This window comes from Acomys minous, assembly GCF_964271855.1.
Source record: "Acomys minous genome assembly, chromosome: 1".
NCBI lineage: Eukaryota > Metazoa > Chordata > Mammalia > Rodentia > Muridae > Acomys > Acomys minous.
In genome coordinates this window covers 133596087-133619899 of record NC_140483.1, presented here as the reverse complement: position 1 = coordinate 133619899, position 23813 = coordinate 133596087, and the positions used below count along the sequence as shown (strand labels likewise).

General features: G+C 36.2%; 1 protein-coding gene across 5 annotated transcripts; it reads left to right on the top strand.

Annotated features, from left to right (window-relative positions):
• The first annotated feature begins 229 nt into the window (after positions 1 to 229).
• MANEA (mannosidase endo-alpha) lies at positions 230 to 23607 on the top strand. Of its 5 annotated transcripts, XR_014782797.1 has the most exons (6): positions 230 to 541; positions 5585 to 6166; positions 10011 to 10120; positions 17932 to 18008; positions 18770 to 21780; positions 23240 to 23607. XR_014782797.1 is itself a non-coding variant. In XM_084800194.1 (5 exons), exons 2-5 carry the CDS (start codon positions 5623 to 5625, stop codon positions 19425 to 19427), a joined length of 1389 nt encoding a protein of 462 aa, XP_084656320.1. In that variant the 5' UTR covers positions 230 to 541; positions 5585 to 5622; the 3' UTR covers positions 19428 to 22822. The 5 variants fall into 5 exon arrangements, 4 of the variants coding, with proteins under 4 accessions (XP_084656320.1, XP_084656323.1, XP_084656321.1 ...); XM_084800194.1 differs by lacking the exon at positions 23240 to 23607 and having other exon boundaries at positions 18770 to 22822; XM_084800197.1 differs by lacking the exon at positions 23240 to 23607 and having other exon boundaries at positions 234 to 352; positions 18770 to 22822.
• Positions 23608 to 23813: the final 206 nt, after the last annotated feature.

Here is a 23813-nt window from a genome sequence, read left to right as displayed (position 1 = left end):
ATGAATTTTTAAAAAGGCTAACAACAAAACACACCTGATCTCTATTAGAGATTTGTGGCTTAGCCTTAGAAGCAAAGGGTAAGAGACTCCACCAGCACTTAACCCAGCCTAGTTTCCTCCTACCAAGACCTGGGTGAAGACTCTAGGACGTGATAGGAGACTCAGAGCCCCGCCCCAGGGGACCAGCCTCTCCCGGAAGCCCCGCCCCGGGGCCCTCAGAGCCCCACCCCCGAGCCGTTCCCCGCGCTGGCGTCTGGGAGGCGTGGCTTGCCCGCAGTGGCTGGAGTTGTCAACTCCGGATTTCCTTGCCCCTGTCGTTGAGTCCCGGCTGGTGTCAGGCCCCCAGATCCCGGTGAGAAGCTGCGGGACCCCGCGTCTGAAGCCCACGGCGGCTCCGCGGCTAACGCCTGCGCGCTTGCCCGCCAGCCAGCCAATCGTGGGCCGCCGGCCAGCGCCTCCCTTTGACCCTGCAGCCCGGGCTTCCAGGAATCCGGTCCGGCTCAGCCCAGCTGCCTGGTTCCGCGCGTGTTCCTTCCTCTAGGTTAGTGTTTGCACCGCATCCGGGCCCGGCCTCCCGGGGCTCCCCGTGTTGGTCCCGAGACGTACCCCACGCCTCCTCCTTGAGCCCAGAACCTGGAGGCCTCCGGCGGTCGCCTAGCCAAGCTTCGCCCGCCGGCCGCCAGGAGAAGTCTGTCCTCCCCATGCCTTTGTTTAGTTCCCCTTTAAAGTCTTGGCTCTGTACTGTAGGACGCCCCACTACAGTGGCCGCTTTCTTTTCCGTTTGCGGAGGAACAGATTGAGGAGTACAGTGTGAGCGGGTTACAACTTCCGTTTTGTTGTGTCAAAGACCTACGGATAATAGGATGGGAGATGGAGAAGTGTGAAGAACAAGTTACAAGGAGGCTCACGTGAGCGCTAATGTGAGTCTGTGTAAGGTTAGAAATATAAATGAGACTGGATGGCGCGGAGTGTTCACCTTACAGTATATGGGCGGCAGCTTGAAGGAAAAATTGCAACATTAATGTAGGTTTTGGTGAAAATAATTCATGTTAGTTACGCTTAAAAAGCTGCTGTTCCCTACTCTTAAAATAAGTAATGAGTATATGATCAGAAAATAGAATGTGATACGCTGCCTTATCATTGAGTGTGGACCACAGTTCAAGGGGGTGGAACCTATTGATCATTTCTTCAAAGTCACCTTCCATGGAGAAAAAAAATCATTCTGGTATGCCTTCTAGACTGGAAGCCACGGAGGCCTCAGCCAGGAGCTTGAGTTCTTGCACTGTATTTTTCCCTTGCAAGATGCTCAGTTAATTAGATGTTTTCTAACTAAAAACTTCGAAAAAGTTATCTGCTCTGTTTCACCATTTGTCGCATGAAGTTTTGCTTCGTAGATGATTCTGGACGTAAAAATGGGTGAGATTGTGCCTGACTGAACTCGAGTATAAAAGGTTACCATGCTTGCGGTAGAATTGACCTGAGCAAGTTTCAAATGTGTGTTCTTGACATTAGTTTTAAAAGTACTTTCTCTAGCATAAAATTAGAAGAAAATAATATCAAAACAAAAGAATAAATGAGAGCAATCTTTATAATTTATTCAATAATTTTAAAATGGAAACTAATTTTTTTCTAATTTACATAATATGAGTAAATTCTTTTAAAATAATCCATATCACTCTGCTTCTGGGTCATTTAGATCTCTTAGTTGCTTTAGTGTGTAATACTGTTATTAGAAATCATATTAACTATCATTTAAAAAGATTAAAATCACCAAACATAAAAAGAGCATGCTTTCCAGAAAAAACTGTGTAGTGCAAACCGTACCTTTGTTGAGGACGCACTGTCGGTAGGCAGTACCTGAGGATCCGGCTTTGAGAACCTATATACCACCAGTTGACTCGTTGAGGGTTTTTTTGTTTGCTTGATTTTCTCACAAGTAACTTCTTTGGTTAAAGCTAGGTAAGTTGATCCTTTGCCTATCTCCTGCAAGAGGATTGCTTGTTTTTGGTTTCAGAGGCATCATGTTACCACAATTTTAAGTTATTACCCAAGCATGGTGGCACATGCCTTTAATACCGGCACTCCGGAGGCAGAGGCAGGTATATCTCTGTGAGTTCAAGGCCAGCCTGGTTTACAAAGCCAGTCCAGGACAGTCAAGTATACACAAACTTGTTTAGATGGATTTTAAAATTATTGAATCTTCATGAATTTTCTTTTACAGTGTTGTTTATTATGCATTGTACACAGATCTGGTCTGCATATGTACAGTAGTCTTTTAGAGACTTACTCCCAAACACATGCCAACTTCAGAAACAGGAGGACCAAAGCTAAAGTAGGCTGAATAGTGATCAGTGGTCATATTGTTGGGATGTACTAGAGTATAAATATACTAGGAAACTTGTACACAGATAGGTTGGTGTGGTGTACAGTGTAAGAAATGGCAGCAGTAAACAAGAGTGATGCTGTGGCAATAGAGTTGTCTGCTCAGGAGTCTTTGAGAGGCATCAGGAAGAGAAGGCAGATTTTTGCTTAGACTTGAACTTTGAGTGATATTTTAGAGATAATAAGGTGAGTACTGTATTTATTAGTTTTCTCCAGACAGGACTAAGGATCAAGCCTAGACTCCAAGAAGTTGTTCATGCTGGGCATTTGTCCCAACTACTGAGCTACATTCTCAGTCCCATATGCTGGGCTGGTTTTATTATATTCATTCATTCATTCATTCATTCATTCAGAGGAAGAGCTTTAATATGTAGCTCTGGCTGGCCTGGAAGTTCCAGGGTGGCCTGGAAACTGTTGCACACATTCTGGAATTAAAGATGTATATTATCACATCCATCCCCTGTATGCTAGTTTGGGATTGTTTTCATGCCACACAGCGCTTCACCATTATTATCATGAATTATTGCTCATGGCTCATAATTACTTAGTGATATGTTGTCAGATGTGAAATTGTGAAATGAGTCTTTATCCTGACAATCCTATGAGTGAGATAACTGTAGCGGGGAAAAGACTAGACAAAGAAAAGATAGGAATGTGGACTGACTTATTGTAATTACAGAGATCAAAATTTAAATAATTTTTACTTGATCTTTGAAGTGTTCATGTGTTTATATAATGTATCTTGATCTTACCTACCCTCTACTCCACCCTCTAACTTTATGCAGAATTTGGCCTTTGTATCTCTCAACTTTATGTCCTCCATAATTAATTAACTGAGATGTTTTACTTAGTCCTGCACAAGAACACACAGGTGTGGCATCATCCTTGTACTTTGAGCAACCTATGGGTGTGTGACTCTGTCTCTTTACAAGCAGTCATCAACTACCGGAAGTCCTCAGCTAGATTTTGGGCCTTAGGAGGACTGTTCCATGCTGGGACTTTTAATTCTCTTGTTCTTACGCAGTTAGCCACAGCTGCTATGAGTCCATGACCCGTCCTCGGGAGAGCATTTCGCAGCACTCCTTTCTATCCCCTAGTTCATAAATTCTCTCTGTTCTTCTCTAGCAGTTTCCCATGTTCTAATGCTGTCGGGGCAGGGAGCTCATAGAGACAGACAGACATCTACAGCTAAGCCTCTCAGTTGTGTATCTCAGCAGTTTTAACAGTAATCAGTCTCTTCATAACTAGTATCAACTGCAATAGGAAGCTTCTCTGACCAGAGCAACATAAATCTATGGGCATAAAAAATATTTAGAAGACAGTATGACCATGTGACCATTTAGAGAAAAATCAATACATGTTCTCTTGGAACCTCTGACTTCCCTAGCCATGGGTTTTGACCATGCTTACAGTAGCAAGCCTGAATTACCCCTCTGGAGAAGGCTTTTAATCAAATCGAGAGAGCTGTTGGTTACTCACATGAACAGTCAAGATCATACTCCAAAATAGTTTTTCCTGCTTTATGTCTGGTCAAAATTGTCACATTCTTTAATCAAAGGGAAGGAAGGATATTTTATTATATCAATAGCTTGGAAAATGCAGGACAGTTATACCTCAAACCAAAGTGGTCCTGTTGCTCCATCATTGCTTCCAATGTATAAGTCTGCCATATTCCCACAGCAGCGCTTGCACTTCCTGGCATTGTGCAGGGCTGAGTTTGATGGACTCAAGAATTGATCCTTTCCAGAAATAAGCGAGATTATATTAAGGTCTCATAGTCCTCCTATACCCACCTCATGGGAATTTTTTTCTTCCATTAAAAAAAAAGTTTTCAGCCAAGTGTGTTGGCTCACACCTTTAATCCCAGCACTTGGGAGGCAGAGGGAGGTGGATATCTGTGGGTTCGAGGCCAGACTGGTCTACAAAGTGTGTCCAGGACAGCCTGGACTACATATTGAAACCTTGTGTTGAAAAACAAACAATAGAGAATAAACATTTAAAAAACTAAAAAAAAAAAAATGTTTTCACTTCTAAAAAAGTTGTCAAAATGGTGAAAACAATTCAATTCCTGTATTTTTTTCCTGTGGTTTCAATCATGTTAATATCTATAATTGCATGTAATTACACTTTGCTATTATATAGTTATAGATAGCCAGCTCTATGTATGTATATTAGTTCTGGGAACCAAAATTCATAGATGCTCAAGTTTATATTAGATATTGAATATAACCTATTTCTCTCCTCCTGTGCATTTCTAATTATCTCTAGATGATAAAATTCTCTAAGTGTCTAGTGTCTATAAATAGTCAGTATTCTGTGTTGTATAGAGAATAATGGCACAGATATAAATGTTTTTGTCAATAACCATCGGTAGTTACTTGAACCATGGATTCCGAATTCTGATATGTGTTCTATTTTATGAGTTAAGAATGTTTGGGTGACATACTCAGCAATATGGCTATACTGTGTCCCATCAAACTTTAACCTGATTCTTGCCTGTTACTTTGTATATCAGTCCATTATATGCTGCTATAAAAAGGTTCAGAAAATTAGATCACTTATATAGAAGAGAAATGTATTTCTCACAGCACTGATATTGGGAAGTCTAAAATCAAGATTTGGTTTTGCTCTCTGATGGTGTCTAGATGCCATATCATTGAACAGGAAGAGCTCAAGAGAGCAACCCAACATGACAGTACTGTTAATTCATTTCTGATGCGATTCATGTTTACAGTTGAATTTTAAATGAAATAAGGAAATTTGCATGAAAATTGAGGTATCTGGAAAGTATTAAATGATGTAACTCAAATTAGAAATCATGTGTTCGCTCTCATTTGCAGATCTTTAGGGAATGTTTATACATTTGTATGTAATGAGTTTATTCTCATGATAACATGGATATTGTGCAAAATATATTTCATTTTTTAAACGAATTCCTAGGTCTCATCTGACTAAATATTATTGGCGTATATATAGTGAAATTTCCAAATCAGTACTTCTTGTATATGTATGTGTATTTGCCTCTGTGTGTGTGTGTGTGTGTGTGTGTGTGTGTGTGTGTTCTTTTATTCAACAGTTTTGGGTGGTTTTTTATCCTGTTATTTATTTTTTAATGTAAAGACTGGATTTTAGTTTATGTTTAAATACTGTGGAAAACATTGTTGAGATGAATTACTAATGACCCCTTTTCAATGAATTACAGCAAAACATTTACTATTTTGAAGTTTAAAGTATGTCATCATGGCAAAATTTCGAAGAAGGACTTGCATCATTTTGTCACTTTTTATTCTATTTATTTTCTCCCTGATGATGGGCTTAAAGACACTGAGGCCAAATACAGCATCCTTTGAAACTCCTTTTGGACTTGACCTTCTTCCAGAACTTCATCCCCCAAAGGCCCACTTGGGAAACAAAGCTGACTTCCAAAAGACTGATAGAGTTAACATGGAAACAAACACGAAGAATTTAAAAGCTGCTGACATAACTGAGCGACCACCTAAAACCTCTGAAGTGAACCTAGAAGAACTGCCTCCTCTGAATTATTTTGTACATGTATTTTATTACAGTTGGTATGGAAATCCACAATTTGATGGTAAATATGTACACTGGAATCATCCGGTCTTGGAGCATTGGGACCCTAGAATAGCCAAGAACTATCCACAGGGGAAACATACTCCCCCAGATGACATTGGCTCCAGTTTTTACCCTGAGTTAGGAAGTTACAGCTCTCAGGACCCTTCTGTCATAGAAGCTCACATGAGACAGATGCGCTCAGCCTCAATTGGTTGGTAATTATTTTATTTACATATATAAATAATTTGGACAATTAAATTACTACTCAATTTTATTATTATTAGAGTCTTAACTCTATCCTGCTTTGTTGTTCAGTTTCTTGGTTTTTTTTTTTTTTTTTTTTTTTTTTTTTTTTTTTTTTTTTTTTTGCAGCGAGGGGAATTGTACTGGTGACCACACATGTGTTAGGCAACCCCTCCCCCTCCACACCTGAGCTACAGCCTCTTTTGCCTTGTATTATGAGACAGGATTTTTAAGGACTGCAGGCAGGTCCTCCTGTTTTAACCTTTCAAGTAGCTGAGGCTGTGGGCCCAAACTACCAGGCCTAAGTTATGTGTTTTTAATAATTGAGGTAACCACTTTTAAATTGCTTTAAATGTATTTTGTTTAAATGAGAAAATGTGAAGTATTTTTGGATATAATGAATATACCAATTTCTTACTTTCTAACTGAATTCACAATTTTATTATTAATGAATTACATTAAATATAAATATTTAATTTATCTTTTAAAATACCAATATATCCATGGAATCAAGTATCTCTGTAATCCAAAAGGCTTCACTCTTGACCATGCATGGTGAAGTATGCTGAGGGGAAAAGGTCATGAGTTGAGTGCAGCAGGACAATTTCCCCTTCTTTAACCTGTCATCATCATTATCCTGTTTACTGCTGACCCTGACCCCACTCTAGCCACTGTATCCGACATCTGTCACTGTGACATGCTTGTGATTGGTCCTTATGACAGCGTAATGAATTAGCTCTCCTGTTCGCTTGTATTATTTTGCATAGCACAGTATTTTGTGATTCACCTGTGTTGTTAATCAGTTTTAGTCATTTTCACTTGATTATATTTTATTATATGATTGAGGGTCTTTGCTTCTGCAGCTGAGTATTGCACATTTCCACTGTTTTTGCTTTTCTGTAGTTTGGCTTTGTTTTTTTTTTTTTTTTTTTAACTACTTCTTTTCAATTTCTTTGTCAATTTCATTTTTTATTTAATGTAATATGGTTTTAAATATTCCATTTCACCTTTCTGCTTGTCCTTTTTATGTCCCTTTCTCATCTTGTATATGCCTTGTCTGACATTGAATGTGTGAATTATTTCATTCTGTAGTCACTTTTGGCCTAGTGTATAGTCACTCTCAGTATTTATGTTTTAAGATGGCTGTAGTATTGCATTGTATAATTTTAACTTAACTGGTGAAAAGTGATCAGTTATTATCAGTTACCAATGCCCTTCATCTTTCTCTGCCCTTTGTGTAATTTCCAGGTACATGTCTTTAGATAATCATAAACTCCTAAAAATGACAATCTATAATCCAGTGTCTGAAAAATGTTTTAGAATCTAGGGCCAAAGTCTGAAGATTTCACATAGCCAGGGCTGTTGTCTTTTGGAGCTCCACTAGTAAAGCCTGATGCTTTAGCTTTATTTCCGTGTGTGTGTGTGTGTGTGTGTGTGTGTGTGTGTGTGTGTTCTTTTGTATTTTTATTGTGCTTGCTTGTACTTTATTCATATTCTCTGAGCATGCTGTGTAAGCTCAGAAAGAAGATAGCTTCCTGAGGGACTTTGCTTTGGTTATGTTGTTAAGAATGTTGCTGCTGGCTCACCTAAATGTCTGCATGAAGCACAGCAGAGACACGTGAGCCCTGAGAGCCAGGGCTGTAGACTGCTGCTTCCTAGAGCTGCTTCGCTCCCTTCAGACACACGTGAGGGAGCTGACATCTGTGGTCACCCTGACTGCTAGCTTAGTAATCTTTCTGTCTTTGTCTTCATGACATTTCTTATTTTCTATATCTAATGTTGGCCTGCTATGAGATCAATAGCTGTTAGAAATTATCGCATTATAAATAGTATCCTGGCTTGAATTTTGTGGAAGAATGCATTGCTTACATATTCACATGTTTTTTGGCTTTTTGACATGCACTGTTTCCCTTATGCATGTTTACTTCCATTGCTTTTGGTGAGAAGGAAATTTCTTTCCTAGGCTGTATGCTGAAAAATGTTTATTGTTCCTCTTGATGCCGTTATAAGTTGGCCTAGTAGGCTGTTCAAATGTTGACCACTTTTCTCCCAAGTTTTTTTCCCACAAAAATCCTTATCTAGGTGCATTTCTCTTCTATCATAGCCATAATTTGCCTGTATTCTATCCACTATTAGTTCTTTATTCTGTTACATGTTTTGCTATGTTTTGGATAGAGGACAAATATAGCTTTCCCCCTGTTCACTTGAATGAAAGTATCATTTTGTTCTTCTATTTATAATTCTTCTGTGCGTATTATGACTATGACAGAATTTGAATGTAAAAAGTGTAGGTCTCCAGCAGTTTCTTTTTCTTTACTGTTTAAGAATTTCATTTGAGCCTGGTATGGTGGCTTATATCTTTAATCAGCACTCAGGGGGCAGAGTCAGGTGAATCTCTATGTGTTGAGGCCAGCCTGGTCTACAAAGTGAGTCCAGGACAGCTAAGGCTACACAGAGAATCCCTATCTCAAAAAAAACAAAAAACAAAAGGGGGGTTTATCTGTGCATTTAATGTGTATTAAGCAAATCTACCCCCCATTCCATTGCCTCTAATTCTTGCCCTGTTTTTCCAACCATCACCACTTTTCATTTTCAACCTATGTGCTCTGTTTATAAACTCGGAGAGTCTAATTAGTACAGCCTATAAGTGCATGATCAGATCATCTACTGACTCTGACTCCTCCAAGAGCCTTAACATTGCTTATAATTCCTCAGCTAATGATGGCCCTGATAAGTCCTCTCCATTTGTTCTGGATTTTTGGCTGACTTGATTTTTGAGCCATTTCTAATCTTCATTCCTTATTTTCCATAAGCTTTGCTTTATATAACGTTATTATTTCCTTTTATTAAAAAGTGTATTGATTCATTGAGCTATCTGTGCTGTCTCTCTACTGCCCCCACCATTTCTTTATATTTGAAGCTTTCAAGTATTTGTCTTATGTATTTTCTCTTCAGTTAATGATTTCTCTGTAGATTGGTGTTTCTAATAGCTATATTGTAATTTCTTAGTACAGAAATAAGCAGGTACCATGAGGTACCATAAGGTGCTGATATTAAATCTCCTGTTGAACAATATTTATGTATTAAAAACTAGCATATGGATGGTTATAGAAGTTTAATCATAATTTCCAAAAATGAAAAACTACTAGTATGTCCTTTAATAGGAAAGTGGATAAACCTCCACAAAATGGATATGCAGCAGAAAAAAAAAAACTATGAGTTACTGAGTCATAAAAAGATATGAAAGAGCTAAAATATAAGTAGTAAAGCAAATGAGTCCGGTTGTAGAAAGCTATGTACTTTATGATTCAAGCTTTATGACATCCTGGCAAATACAGAATTATAAAGTGAAAAATCAGTTACTGCTGGAGGTAATGGAAGAGAGAGGAGGAGGGGGGATAGGCTAGAGACTAATGTTTATAGTAAACTAGTCTATTTGATGCTGTAGTGGTCACCTTATCCATAGAACTGCATGGCACTAATAAAAACCATGGCTATGCCATGGCCTATAGAACCTATCTGTCATATGTGGTAAATACTGCATATGAATGAAAGGTGTGCATGTGAAGAACTGAGTTAGGGACTGTAGGAGATAGTATGTAGGGACTGTACTTTCTTGCTTATAGTCATAATTATTCTAAAATGTGTTATTAATTTCAAAAGATATCAATTGCTTAAGTATTGTATAAAGTAACCAAATAACCGTGTCACCCTTGTGAGTGTACTTGGAACTCACGTTGCTAGTTTTTGGCACCTGCAGTCAATCTTGATAATGCCTTGCTGTTTTTCATTCTGTTATGCTTCTCTATTAGGAGTATTGGCCCTGTCTTGGTACCCACCTGATTTAAGTGATGAGAATGGAGAAGCTACTGATCACTTGGTACCAACTATTTTGGATAAAGCTCACAAATATAATCTGAAGGTATTTAATTTGTTTTCAAACTATATGTATCATTATTATCCTTCTTATCCTCTTACAGTAATATTTTATTATGCATTTTAATTGAAATTTGGTATATGTAGAAATGTTTTTAAATATTACTGCTTCTTAAAGATTTATTCTAATAATTTAAATTTTAGAACCTATCCAATTATAAGATACTCCTTGCGTATTTTATATTCATTTATTATATTTTTGGGGGATTTGTTTTTTGTTTTTTGTTTTTGTGTTTTTGTAAATAAGGACTGGCTAAGTAAAGCTGACTGGCTTGAAACTAGTTATGTAGACCAGGTTGATCAGGAACTTAGTGTAATCCTGCTTCTGCCTCTCAAGTGCTGTGATAAAATACATGTACTACTTTGTCTGGCCTGTATTGTGCGTTTTAATAGTAATAGAAGGGTTGACAGAAATACAGAAATTACTGAAGTTAATATATGAGTATCCCCTAAAAATAAAAATGCTAACATCTTTATAAAGTAATTAGAAAATAAATTTCTTTCTAAATATTTTTTGAACTTTTATATTAACTATTTGAGAATTTTATATAGTGCGTTTTGGTAATATTCAGCCTATCTCCTCTCTTGTCTGCCATCTTTTCCCTACCTTCTTAACTTTGTGTCCCCCCACAACGTCTTTCTCTCTCTCTTTTTAAAATCATCCTATCAAGTCCAATTCTTGATATTCTTGGATATTTGGTCATCTTCATGTGGAGTTTGATTGACAGACCCTGGCCCTAATCTTACTGAAAACTGTCTCTGCCTCTCCCAGAAGCTATCGGTTGCCAATAGCTCTTCAGTTAGGGGCAGGACTTGATGTCCAGCTGCCCTCTCCACTCTGGGATTTCACTCAACTTGACCTTTTACAGATCTCACAAGTGCTGTCATAACCACAATGACTTCATATATGCAGCTACGCTGTTGTACCCAGAGAATGCTGTTGTCTTATAGTCATCCTGTGACTCTGATTCATAGAATCTTTCTGCCTCCTTGTCTGCATTGATCCTTATCCTAGTGAAGAGATGTGTGATATAGACATTCCATGTAGAACTCAGCATTGTGCAGAGTCTTATTCTCTGGATCTTGACTAGTTAACCATATACTGCACAAACAAACATCTCTGGGGGTTAGAGATGAACTAATCTACAGGCATAACAATAAGTCATTAGGAGTTTGAATTAATACTGTTGGCTTTCCTGCTCTGATGGGAAGGTGTCCTGGTGTCCTGGGATTTGGGAGCTCAGGAACCACACAGCTCTGAGATGGGAAGGTATCCCAATGGAAAGGTATCCTGAGACATGGGAGCCCAGGAACCACACAGCTCTAAAAGGAGGCCTCCTCAGCAGAAGCTTTGGGGCTCTGAGGGAAAGAATCCCCAGCTGAGTTGTGGAGCTCAGGAGCCTCAGCCCAGCTCCACTTCTTCTCCTCATTGCTTCTTGGCTTCCTCTGATGAGTCACACCAGGCAGCAAATTTCATAAAAGATATTTATTGGGAGGGTCCAGGGTGTAGAGGGATGAATCCAGGAGTGCCTGCCTCTGTTCCCAGGAGAAGGCAGCAGGAAACTGAGCAGACATGGGCTTTATATATGATTTCTTGGGGGTGGAACTTGCCAGGGTGAGGATTGCTGGGGTTTCAAGGCCCAAGCTTGTTGGAGTCCAGGGGTTGATGGGTTTTCCTGCTGAGGGATTGGTGGCTAAAAAGATTCTGCTATTTAGTTCGTCTTAAAGAGTGGTCCTTAAATAAGGTAGTTGGTTGATTCTTACATGGCATTTATGCTATTATTGTGCCAGTAGTTATGTCTTTTCAGGTTGGTTATTATTATAGCTCATAGAGTTCGTTATCTGGGTAAAATTTGTTTTCTGTTCTTAACCAGTTCTGTGTATAGTAACTACCAACATTATTAAAACTTTATAGAAAGGACAAAACTTCCGGATCATACCAGGTTGACTTTTTTCATTCTACAATTCAAGTTTGTGTTGTCTTCAGTAGTAGAGTATTATAGTCAAAGAAGGGCATTGTCAGTAGCTCAACAGTTTTTGAAAAGTGTTTCTTAGTTGTGTCTCTCTCTGTGTCTCTGTCTTTGTCTCTGTCTCTCTCATTGGTTTTTCAAAGCAGAGTGTCTTTGTCTATCATTCTAGAATGTTGTGTGGCTGTTGTAGAACCCACTCTGTAGAGCAGGCTGGCCTCTCAAGTTCTGGAATTAAAAGGCTACTCCACCACCACTTAGCCCTAGGTTCTCTTCAGATAAATCTTTTACCATTATGTCTCTTATATTTCTCTTTTGCCTTATTGCTACAGTTAAAATTTAAAATTCTGAATTGATTTCAGCATGGGAAAAATAGTGATGGTATGGGAGTGGACCCTATCAATCTTATTCATGCTTGTCATTGGGATACCTTCCATTTTTTCCATTTAGTGTAAAGTTGAATATAAGTTTGCCAATCTGTGATGAAGTAGGTACCTTCTATTTTTACGGTTTGGGGATTTGTTTTTGTTATCTGTTTCTTTGTTTCTATCATGAAAGATCATGTAGGCTTTTGTTGTATCTATTTATATGTTCATGTGCTTTCTATTCTGAAACTAGTTGTGTGATTTCTTACATTTGTTGATTTGCATCTCTGAACCATCCTCACATCCTTTGAAATGAAGTCAACTTGATCATCAGCGATCTTTTGGATATGTTTGGAATTAGGTCTGTCAGTATTTTATTGATAATATTTGCAAATATATTCAGGAGGAAAATTGCCTTATGAATTTATTTTCTATCATGTCTTTACTTGGATTGATTATCAATGTAGTATGGATTTATAAAAATAGGTCTGGTACCTTTTTCTCCTTATGTTATAGAATACTTTGAGGAACTGCTTTGGGTGTAGCAGAAAATTATTAGATATCATTTTTATTATTATGTTCCTATAGCAGAACAACAGTGCTTAGTTTTCCTCTAGGTCCATGGCCTTTCCAGTCTCAGGGTCTGACCATACAAGCAGTGTCAGGTGTGGGTTCCATCTCATGGAGTTGGCCTTAAATAGAATCAGAGTATTTGATTACTTCCACAAATGTCTATGTCACTACTGTTCTAGTGTACCTTGCAGACAGTCACTATTGTAGATTGCAAGGCTTGTCTGTATCCAGAATTTCTGTCTTGCTTTCAAAATCAGAGTTCAGCCTTCCTCGGATGTTTTCCAACCTTTGACATGGGATGTTGGTGCCCAGCCCAATTCCTCTGTTTTGGGGGGTCTCACTAACCCTGCATGGATTTCAGTGTTGGCTATACTATGTCATTACTATTTATCTTTGAAGCCAGCAGTTTTAATCCTACTGAGGCTCCGCCTGCCTGTGACAGTAGTCTTAATCTGATGTTGCTTATTTCACAAAGTTTTAATTCAGATGAACTCTCATGAGGGGTTCTGGGATTCTCTGGGTCTCCTCTGTTGGGGTTAGAGTTTGGAGACATGGGTATGTACTATTTTCTATACTTCCCAACAAAATATTTTATTGCAGTTTCCCCCTTGTACATGCTTCCTTCTTGACTCAACATAATCTGTGATATTTTAGATTAGAGGCAGTAGGTAATTTCTCAGCATCTGCTTTATACAGTTTTTTTTTTTTTTTGGTCTGTCTGTTAATATTTTTTTCCTGTCTTTGCTTCTTGAAATTTATCTTTTCATTCTTATGGATTCATAGTAGTGGAGAAGGGATTTTCTTTTCTCTTTGTAGTGTATATTATAGTCCGGCATACGTACATATATGGTATGTGAGGATGTCACAGCACAGTTTTGGGGAGCTGGCTCCCCATTTCCATCATGTAGATCTCAGGAATTGAATTCAGGTGTTCAAGTTTGACAGCAAGCAAATTTATCACACACACGTGCGCACACACACACATGTATATATGTATGTATACAGATATATGTACAGATATATGTATATGTGTGTATGTGTACATACATATATATACAGATATATGTATATGTGTGTATGTGTATGTGTAGTATAACTTGTATATTTCTGTAGCCCTAAAGAAAGTCTTAAGTTAGTGTCTCTCAAATGAACTGACAGGAGCTTCCATGTAACATGCTCCAAAGTGCCATTCAGCAAATTCTATTGGCAGTTGGAGTCTGCAGAAGTCAAGTCTTCATGTTCTGGAGCCACAGGAGGTTGAATAAGTCAGTGATTTATTTTGTGCAAAGTAAATCCAAGGCCTCTGATCTGTCCAGTCTGTGCCCCAATTCTGTGGTGAGAGGTAATGAAATTAGACATTTTAGCTTGAGTGAAGTTATAAAAGGTAGTTAAAACCTCTTGATACTTGAAGATAGACTGTTTTAATTCTACTGAGAGTCCTTACGTAGAAGAGGAAAGTAAAGAAGGCCTCATTACCTGTCTCTGTAAACATTGCCAACATACCTGATCTCTCTGTACATCAGATTTGATATTTAATAATCAGGAAGAGATGGATGTTGATAAAATACAGTTCTTCAATTTTTTTCTTGCCCATGTTCAGAATTTTCCAGTGTTTAATACTGATTACTTACTCTCAGTAGCTCTTCAACTTACCAAACTTACCTTAAAAATAGTTTAATTATTATACTATGATAATTTGACATTAACTTTTACAAATATGTTTCTGATTTTGTTTGGGTTGATTTTTACAGTTCTCTTCCTATTTGGAAGATTTAAAAAAATGCTTTTCTTCACTTTTGTTATTACTTGTTTAGAAATGGAGTTTCTTGGGCATGGCTTTGCCTTACATTTAAACTTTTGCTATAGCCTATTAGTTTTGATTACATAATGTGCTAATAGCATTAGTTATTAAATGCTTTGTAACTGCAATTTTGATTAATTTAAACTAAACATTGTTTTAGGCAAGTGTTTTTAATTATAAGCAAGAAGCATAGTTAATTAAAAAGAATTAGTGGCTTTCCTTGCATTACTTCTTGCAAATTTTGACAGTTTAGACAAGTATAAATCAGTACAATCTAAATCTTAAGTGGTGACTTATTTTTCCAGTGTGTGTGTGTGTGTGTGTGTGTGTGTGTGTGTGTGTGTGTGTGTGTGTGTTTAAGCATATATATGTTTGCTTGTATTATTCTCTGAAACATACACTTGTAGCACTGTTAACTGTCATTTCATAGGATAGTTATGCCTCAGTTATAGAAGTAAAAGCTGGATCCTTTCTGCTCACTGTGTCCTTTTTGCATAACATCATAAGAAAGAAGTCATGAGGGCATTTTAAAGGAGGTATGACAGATCTGATTGGTAGGTTCTGGCGCTTTTGAGCAAATTCCTGTTCTCCTGTCCCGTCTTAGGAAATGTGAATATATTTCCTGTCCACTTTATGTTAGGCTTTCTGCCTGGCTTGCTTTGCCTAATGAATCATGAGAAAATAGAATGTCTGCCATATACTCTTATGCTTTTGCTTCTGTTTGCTTGCTTATTTGTTGTTTTAATGTGAGAAGACACCGCACCCTTGTCTAGGGCCCTAGAGACAAAACTCTGGAACTTGTGTGAATTTGGTTGAGAGGCTAGAGCAAAGCCATTGCACCAGTATCTGAACTGATTTGCATCAGACAAATAAAACTTAAAGTTAAAAATTGTGGGAGTGTTTGTTATACAGCATCATCACATCATATCCCACAGAATCCAAACAACTAACAACACAATCAATTGGAATGATCACTTCTTTCCCCCAGATTATAGGGAAAATAAATACCTCAGTTTTTAGTAATATTCTATTTCAATAAATTTAACATTTTATTTTAAAGATTTTTAACCTTTGAATAAATTACTTTTCTTATGTTAATGGTTTATATGCAGTCATGTTTCCTAAATGAGTAGTATAAATTCACAGTGAAAACTTGGCAAGTCTTACTTAAAATGGGTCTAAGGAATTTAGAGTTTAATTTGAGTATATTGTCCATATACTCATTCAGTGCTTACTATGCACCAGATTATGTTCTACACATGAACAATATTAAGAAAGAGAGCTGGGCATGTCCATACACACCTGTAATCTTAGTTGGAAGGTAGAGGCAAAAGTAGGGGGCTTTAAACCATACCTAACCACATCTTCAACCATATCTAACTAAATCAGAAGAGAAGGAAGCAGATTTTGTATCTCATGTTAAGTGAATTTACAGTCTACTAAAGACTAAAACCAAGTAAGTTGTAGAAAGAGAAAATTGCAGAGTATTTGACACCACCACCAGTTGTAGGAGGACTTACATCACTCATAAGTGAAATAAAAGGTGGTACCGCATAGAGGAATTAAGGAATAAAAAACATTCAGTTGGATACTCACATGGGAACGTGCCTTGGCAACAGGGTTCAGATGAGTTTTGGTAATGACAAAATCACTAGTATAAAATGGAGTTCTTACATGATTCATAGCCTCTAAAAGTAATACGAACATTTAACTTTTATGTATCAGACTTTGTCATTTTAAATTTTATTTTAATGTTAGTCTTATAGATTTCTCTGAAAAGAGAGAAATAATGATCAAATCGTTAAATTAATTAAAAATAACATGATTTAATTGAGAAGTTACAAATTTATGGCTTTGAATTTATTTCAGGTATGTTGATTTGTACTTAATGGAGGAAGCTGATCCTTAATGGTGGGCAGTTTTGTACACAAATTAAAAGAATGACTTGTCCTAAATTTTTTACTTACAAAACCTTACATCATTGTGCTCTCATAAGTAGAGAATGATTGACTTACTAGTAGCCTGACTTTAAAATTAATTCTATGAAAATTAATTAATGAAAAATACATTTGGTATAATAAGAGACTTGAAAAAAAACAATATTTTCAGTACCATAGAAATATTTTGTCAGACAATGTCACACTTAAAATAAAAAATTAAACAAAATTTTATTAGATTACAAAGAAAATGTGCTTGCTATCGATAACTCCATGAATTTGAGAAAAATTTTTGTGATTATTATTTATTCTCTATACCATGCATTTTACTAGTTAGAGATAGAATACCAAGCAAAGCTGTTTAGTAGACATAACTCATTAAACTTAATTATGTAAAACTCTTACTTTTAGGTAGAAATTTTAAATCTGTGATATTTGAAAAACAGTTTTAATTTCTGCTTTCAGTTACAATAGTGACATATGGGCCTTAACAGCAGTAATATGAAAATTACTATCCTCTGTGAAGCTTTTATTATCTTCTAAGTACTTTTATGTTATTTCAACAATAAAAGAACAAGTACAAGTTCATAAAGTATCCTTTTAGTGATATTAAACTATCATTTACTGAATATGCTCTTGTTTCACTTCAAGTGTAAATATAATGGTCACATACCTCATAGAGAATCCATATTATTCTGAAACCTGGACATTTTCATCTTTTTCTTTTAAAGAAAACTATATTCTGAATTCAGAATATATTCTATGTTTTATAAAGAGTATAGTCTCTTGCAATCTATTTCACTAAAAAATACCCATCTAGAAAAGCTTTCAGTCAGATACCACACATTGTATCAAACAAACAAACTGGAGGCTGTTGGCAACTTACTATGGCAGCTTACTTTTTTGTTTAGAAAATGGAGTCAGTGCCTACACACTACAGTAATGGAAGCTGAGTGAATTCATGCATATGAAATGCCTCATGTTTATTTAGTAGTGGAAACTCTCAGTAAGTGGTCTCCACTAAGATATATTTGCTAGCCACTGGGTACAATTAAATATTCCCTTTAATGTTGTGGAATTGGCAACTTATTAACTATGCAAAATAAACTGTTATAGATAATGCTTTCTTTAATTGAATTTTTTTTTCTTTTTAGGTCACTTTTCACATAGAGCCATATAGCAATCGAGATGATCAAAACATGTATAAAAATGTCAAATATATTATAGACAAGTAAGTTTCTCCAATGTTGATAATTGCACTATATGGTCCTATACTTATTGTTAGGAGTACATTTAATTGATACTTTGAAGTTGGTTTATGACCTGTCATTTCTGATAATTTTAGCACAAGAAAACTGAAGAACATTCTCAGGTTTCTTATAGTTCAATTTTTGGGTGAATAAAGGTTGCTATTTTCACTATTTTTATATGCTTTTAAAGTTATTTATGATTTCCATTTATACTCATTTTATTTTTCTGTTTTTAAAATCTTATGAATATACATTTTGTCTTTTTAAAGAATATTTAGATAAAATGCGAACTGAGTTCACAGCAATGTTTGTATATCTGTCCTCATTTGTGTATAGAATGATTAAAGAATTGTATAATTAGTTTTATTCTGGCAAGTATTTTACTGATAGGATTCTCTGAGGTATGTCATCTTCTTACAGAGGATCATTTCAGCAACAGGTGGACACCTGCCACTGATAAAATTAAACCAACTTCTCTCTATGCAGATAATTATAGACATTTTATGGCTTTAGTCACCACTTGTTAGCTTTGGCATGAGATAATTAACCTTCTGTTGGTAGTCTACTCAGTGTCTCATAATGTATGAAATTAAAAATATGTTTACATTATTATACTTGCACAACTGACTCACTGAAGAGTGGGAACAATATGCTCAAGCTTCACAGATCATTTTCAATGCATAGTTTTATTGTGATATATTTTATGAGTTTCATCTTACTTTCCAATGTGTCTCTATTATAGGTATGGAAGCCATCCAGCCTTTTACAGGTACAAGACAAGGATGGGGCATTCTCTGCCTATGTTTTATGTCTATGATTCCTATATCATAAAGGCTAAAATGTGGGCTAATCTGTTAACACCGTCAGGACCTCAGAGTATTCGCAGTTCTCCTTATGATGGACTGTTTATTGCACTTCTAGTAGAAGAGAAGCATAAATATGATATTCTTCAGAGTGGTTTTGATGGAATTTATACCTACTTTGCCACAAATGGCTTTACATATGGCTCATCACATCAGAATTGGGCTAACCTGAAATCATTCTGTGACCAGAACGACTTGATGTTTATCCCAAGTGTAGGCCCTGGGTACATAGATACGAGCATCCGTCCGTGGAACACTCAGAATACTCGGAACCGCATCAATGGGAAATACTATGAAGTTGGTCTCAGTGCTGCACTCCAGACCCACCCCAGTTTAATTTCCATCACCTCTTTCAATGAGTGGCATGAAGGAACTCAGATTGAAAAGGCTGTCCCCAAAAGAACTGCTAACACAGTATACCTGGATTACCGGCCCCATAAGCCAAGTCTTTATCTAGAACTAACTAGAAAGTGGTCTGAAAAATACAGTAAAGAAAGAATGACTTATGTATTGGATCAACAGCTGCCTGCTTCATAATGTATCAGTTATGGTTTGTTTATCAAATCACCTAGCTTCAGTAAACGCCCTGTATTTTGAGTTATGGAAAGAAAACTGTCAGAATCAATATGTACTTGCTACTGTAACCTTTATGAATTATTTCATTTTTACTTTTTACAAGATGGTATTATTTGTCCCACAGTGGACACTACCATACAGAGAAAACATCTGACAAGAAAGATTGTGTCAGTAACATTCCTAACATTCCTAATATAGTGTTGTGAATTTCTGACTGCAGTTGAATTTTAATGGATGGCCTTTTAGTTTTCAGTTTTATCATAAAGAAAATGCTTGCATTACATAAAGCAGCTAACATACAGGTAAGATATACTTGGATTACAGGTCCAAAGGCATAGGAGTGGATACATGTTAGGTACATCTGGCAATATAAGTACAGACCCAAAGTACAGTAGGGGATGTGCTTTATTTCTGAACTCTTTGGTGACTCTGAAGTTTGTTAGTATTCAGGTTTTAGCTGGCTTGCCCTAGTGATCAAACTCACTTTGCAAGTTTCTTGTGAACAAAACCTTGCTTAAGTGACAGGTTATTATTTTTCTGTTTCTAACTTTTAGCCATGTTCTGTTGAAGACTAGCTTTGTGTAGAACATCTGTCAGTGTCATCATTTGAAGACTCAGGTGCCTGTGGCGCTGAGGGCTTTTGCTTGCTTAATGCCCCTGGTTTGATCTGCTGAATTAAAGACTAAAAACAAGAGGAGGTTGTTTAATAAATGATAACGACTGCTTCTCACTTTAATGCAGTAGAGCAAACAGTTGTTTCATAGTGGTCAAAAGGTTTATAGTGTTCAGATACTTTGTCTTTGGGGAAACTTGTCAATCTTTCCAGGGCTTATTTTTTATTCATATCTTAAAATTAAATCTTCATCAGAGACTACTGAACTGTCTAAGAAAGGATAGTGTTAATACTCAAGTTGTTTTCTTTTTACTATTTTTAATTTTACTATAAGTAATACAGAAAATTTACTTATCACTTGAAAACTAGAGATAGATGAACAAATATTTTTAAATAATGTTTAAACTGTGGTTTTGAGTTATGTCCTCATTTGAAAGTCTTACACTCTTAGAATGGCTAGTAGGTTTACACTGTTAGTGATCCATAGATGTCATGTGCTTACAAACTGACAACTTATATTTTTAAAATAAATAGTAAAACCAACAGAATTCAGTATTTATCATTATAATAGAAAAATAGCTAGACTGTATAATTTTACACAAATGTTATTTCTTAGTTCTGCTGAGAGAATCGATTGAGTAATACTAATACATAATGCATGCTAATCTCCAGAGCATAAAGACATTCTGAAACAAATTAGTTCTGGGAGTTATCTTATAATACACAGCAGAAAGGAAGCAGTTCTAGGGTAAGGGTGGCTGATCAGTGAGTAGAGTGCCTGCTGTGCAAGCATAAGGACCTGAATCTGAACATCCGGAAGTCACATAAACATGAGCTCGGTAGCATACATTTTCTTTTCCACTAGTCCTGTAGGAAGCTACAAGTATAGACAAAGTCCAGACATTTGTAAGGTAGTTAGTCTGCTGAACATATCAACAAATGAGAGATCCTGTCTCAAAAATGACAAGAGGCAAGAATCAACAGACTAGCTTGTTCTCTGCCATGGGTACCCACCCATGGCATATCTATTCTCCCTTAACTCGTGGATGTTTGCAGAGATTTTTTAAATAATACTCTTGGAATAAAACCTTTTTGAAGTGTTATACTAAACTTATATAACTAAATTTTTCTATTTATCAGAATTATTAGGCTATAGAAAATTATGAGAATAATAATCTGATTTTTCCAAAATAAATTGTAAGGATAAATTATTATAGTAATATTTAAATATTACCAAACATTTCTATTGGAAAAAGCAGAAATATAGCCTATAGATGTGTTCTTTGCTCTCAATTAAAGATAAATTATCAGTACTTACTATGTTTTAGCATATGTTCCTTTCTTCATTCCTTAGATTCTTTTATTTGAATCTATCATGACCAAAAGTGAATATTATCAAACAATTCTGAGATTAGGGAAAAGTCTACAGAACCAAGGCCACGCAACTGTCAGTAGGAGTTCAACTCTAACTGCAGACAGCTCGCTCCAGTTCCTGCTGTTACTAGTCACTACCCATCAGCAGCAGTCAGTCAGAATTTAATATTACACAGGTTCTGTCTTTATTATTAAAGAATTACTGTCCAGCCAGTGACTGAAACCTCTTTTCATAAAACTAAGAAGTTGATAATTTTATAAATAACCACATTTTCTCCTCTAGTTTCTACAACCAAATATTCAGCCAACCAAGGATCAGAATACTCGGTGAGAAAAAAAAAATCCATTTGTATATAAAAAACATGTTCAGGGTGTTTCCATCCCCAAAGCCATAACACTGTAAACAGCATTTACATCTTTCTAGGTATTATAAATATGCTGACAAGATTTAAAGTGTACCTGAGAATCATTCTAGGGTTCTACTTCTTTTAAAGGACCCTTCTAGCCCCTAGCTCCCTCCAAAAATGAGACTCAAAATATATTTCCAAATACCTGGGTCATATAGCGAGGCTCATTCCCTGACTAGCTAATAATTTACAATAATGCATTTATAGCAGTCTAAGTCTGCCATGTGGCTGGTGACCTCTGCTCAGGTTCCCTGCATCTGTCCTTCTCACCTTTCCAGGCAAATCTCCTGAGCATGGCTCTATCTCAGCATCCTTTTTGCCTGCCGGATGTCCCACCTTCTAATCTACCCTTTCTTATAGGCCATGGTTTTGTTTTTTGTTTTTGTTCTTTTAATTGACAGGCAGTGCATCCATACAGTACATAAACTATTCTCTCTACAGGCCTGAGCATTTTAACCACTTTGATCTCAGCTTCCTGGAGTCAGTTTTACACAGGTACCAAGGGATGGCTGTATTTCACAATTATTGCTAATGACTGTTAACGGAAGGCCTTCATAGCCCTCCCCCTCACCTCAGGTATTCTTTATGGCTACTTCTGCTGTCTGACTGAAAACATCTGGAACTGCAGTGATCACAAGTAAATTTTATTAAATGATCCAGGTCTTATTTTTTAAAATCTGAATGTTTGAACTCAGTAAAGTTAAAAAAGCATAATATTTCCAATGCATGAATTATAATCAGTTATTTTATAAATTTGCTTTCTTTGTAGATTAACCTAATTATTTAGATTGTAGAGAAGAAGCAGATCCTTATTTCTCCTTTGAGGAAATAATTGTGAAAGGCTACCCTTTTCAGTGTATATTAACCTGCTTATTTTATTTATCTGTATAATTTGAAATATTATTTTGTTATGTGATGTCAATTTTGTCTAATAAAATCATAAATGAAAATAATGTTCACAACTGGAAATATATTCCTTATTACTTTGATCAGTTTTATTTAATTTCTTATTAATATAGGAAAGGTAGTATTTAGTCAGCATGAGACGGAGCACTGCAATTTATGCATCTTTAACGTTCTTTCCTTTATATTCATATAAACAAATGCCCATTTTTATTTAATTCTGGAGATTGTTTCTCTTGTAACTTTTGCTTCAGTATGATTATATATTACGTTGATAAAAACCCAAAGTAGTGAAGTAACAAGCTTTAAGATAATCACCACACCCATAGCTATGGGATTTGTAAACTGGCTACAGTTACTCAGTTTAATAATCATGATTTACAAACCTCTATAATAGCTGCAGAACCAATCTTTTAAAGTTTTCAAAATATCATAGCTGTAAGTAAACCAACTTGCTTTCTTAATTTCTTTTTCAGGTAATTACTGCCATATAGAAATGGTGCCAAGTCGAAATTCTTTACCCTGGAATTTTCCTAAATTTATGCATTCTCGCCATTCTGATTAGAACTAGGGGGAAGGAGTTGTCTCTGTATATAAGGCCATTTCCTGTACCCACTGTTGCAGTTTGACTTCCCATTGGTTTGTTTGTTTCTCCTGTTTCATGGCACTACATAGGACTACCTTACTATGTTTAATAAATGTAGAGATGTTGGGATATTTTAATTAACAGTCAAGCACTTGAGTATCAGTATATAGAAAAGCAATATTTTGCTTAGATTCAGCAAATATATATATAAATCTACCATTTCAGAGTAAATAAATATTTAGATATAGGCAAAAGGTTTTTATGTTTTGGATCATTAATTTGAAAGAAAAATGTACTACAACTTAAATTTAAAATCACTTTGTTATATAGCAACTTAAAGGCTAAAGATTATTTTTTGGCTTAATATATTCTCTTTTTATCCTTAAGGATACAAACACTACTTTGGCCTACTACTCTGTAGAGACTGAGCTTCAATGAGCTGAGCACTATTGCTGTTCTAGTCT